This window comes from Panthera onca, chromosome C2, assembly GCF_046562875.1.
Source record: "Panthera onca isolate mPanOnc1 chromosome C2, mPanOnc1 haplotype 2, whole genome shotgun sequence".
Taxonomy (NCBI): Eukaryota; Metazoa; Chordata; class Mammalia; order Carnivora; family Felidae; genus Panthera; species Panthera onca.
In genome coordinates, this window is record NC_138347.1 from 46,364,890 (window position 1) to 46,367,311 (window position 2,422).

At 36.1% G+C, this 2,422-nt stretch overlaps 1 protein-coding gene across 1 annotated transcript; it reads left to right on the forward strand.

Moving 5' to 3' along the window:
- Nucleotides 1–293: 293 nt before the first annotated feature.
- LOC132682768 (olfactory receptor 5K4-like) lies at nucleotides 294–1,223 on the forward strand. The gene has a single exon (XM_060637970.2). It carries the CDS (start codon nucleotides 294–296, stop codon nucleotides 1,221–1,223), a length of 930 nt encoding a protein of 309 aa, XP_060493953.2.
- Nucleotides 1,224–2,422: the final 1,199 nt, after the last annotated feature.

Sequence of the window (2,422 nt, forward strand, 5' to 3'; positions counted from 1 at the left end):
GGTAGGCGGATGGGGGAAATGGGTGATGGGCATTAAGGAGTGCACTTTTTGGGATGAGCACTGGGTGTCATATGTAAGAGATAAATCACTGGGTTCTATTCCTGAAGCCAAGACTATACTGTATGTTAACTAACTTGAGAATAAAAAATAATAAAATAAGATAAAATAAAATAAAATATAAAATAAAATAGCTTCTTTCTTTTTGTATGTGGGGAAATTAGAGGGGAGAATAAACACACTCTAATTTAGAATTTCATTTCTTTACAACTTCTATCTCAGCTGAAAAGCCAGGAATGGCTAAGGAAAATAACTCTTTGACAACTGAGTTTATCCTCATAGGATTTACAGATCATCCAGTGCTGAAGGTTCTCCTGTTTTTGGTGTTCTTTGCCATCTATCTAATCACCATGGTGGGAAATCTTGGCCTGGTGGCACTGATTTCTATGGAGCATCGTCTTCACACACCAATGTACATCTTTCTGGGCAACTTGGCTCTAATGGATTCCTGTTGTTCCTGTGCCATCATCCCCAAGATGTTAGAGAACTTCTTTTCTGAGGGAAAAATGATTTCCCTTTATGAATGCATGGCACAATTTTATTTTCTCTGCCTTGCTGAAACTGCAGATTGCTTTCTTCTGGCAGCAATGGCTTATGATCGCTATGTGGCCATTTGCAGCCCACTACAGTACCATACCATGATGTCAAAGAAACTCTGCATTCAGATGACAATAGGGACCTTCATAGCTAGTAACCTGCATTCCATGATCCATGTAGGGCTTCTGTTAAGGTTAACTTTCTGCAGGTCTAATCAAATTGACCACTTTTTTTGTGATATTCTTCCACTCTACAGACTCTCCTGTACTGACCCTTATATCAACGAACTAATGATCTATATTTTTTCAATGCCAATTCAAATCTTCACCATTGCCACTGTCTTGTTCTCTTATATTTGCATCCTTTTCACAATTTTTAAAATGACATCAAAAGAGGGGCGAGGTAAAGCCTTTTCTACCTGTGCATCCCACTTTCTATCTGTCTCAATATTCTACATTTGTCTTCTCATGTATATTAGACCATTTGAAGAAGGGGATAAAGACATACCAGTGGCAATTTTTTATACAATTGTAATTCCTTTATTAAATCCTTTTATTTATAGCTTAAGAAATAAGGAAGTGATAAGTGGTCTTAAAAAATGTATGAAGAATTATAATATTGTTAAATAAACTTCATCTTCTATGGAAAACTGATTTTAATTCATTAAACTGTTTTATAGAAAAGGGACAAAGAGAAAGTTGTATTTATATGAAATACTAATCTCTAAATCATTAGACTGTGTTTGCTAAAAGATATATAAATGTAATTTCAAAGTTGTCTGGCATTATCTTACTGAAAATTCCACAATTACCAGAGTAAATCAGGAGAAAATCCAATAGTAACTTTCCTTACCAATTGTTATTACTCTCACTGAATTGTGTCAGGCTATTGTTCCAAACCATAATAAATAAACATAACATCAAGTTTAAGTGTCTAAATGTATAGAACAGTCACCTTTATTCATCTTGTCTAGTTAATGGAGGACATTATATCTGATCCTATGTAGAATGTTTGAAATATTAAAAATTTCCTGGCAGGAGAATAAAATACGAATTGCTATTCAGAAAAATGACCTTAGAGATACATGTAGGTTAGTCTGGGGGGAGAGAGGCTAGAAGCAAACTAATTGTAGTCGTGTATATTTAAAATAATGAAGTTTGATCTAGAAGACTCCAAGAATGGGAAAAAATGGAATGAGAAGGAACACACATATAGTCACATATACATTTTGTAGAACAGTTAATGATGAATTATAACAAGTTGGCTATAACAGATTAAGATCTACTTTAATTTTTAGTATAATTAAGGTTCTTTATTTTTTTAAAGAATAAATCATGTTATGTATTATGGAATATAGAATAGCAATTTACATCTCTCTGAGATGGAGATGTGCATATAAGAAGTTTGTTGGAGTGGAGGAGTGGCCAAGATGGTGGAACAGCATGGAAGTTTTTTTGTGTGTCTCTAGTCCCTGAGATGCAGCCAGATCAACACTAAACCATCTTGCACGCCTATAAAACTGATTTGAGGATTAACACAACAATCTGCACAACCTGAACCACAGAACACAGCAGGTACATGGGGCAGATAGGTAAACTAGGGGAGAGAAAAGCCGGGGAGGGCAGGGAGCTGTTTTTGCTTGTACAGAGAGGACGGAGACAGGGGGGGAGGGGGGAATATGGGGAAAAACACCCCCCAAAAGCAGCTGGAGAGAAAGTAGAAAAGTGGAAACAACCCCAGGGACTGAACTAAAAAGGGAGAAAGGAGAAAGGAGAGGGTTTAACTTCCATTAAGACTCTGTAAACAGGGGGAATGCAGAATCTGAAAC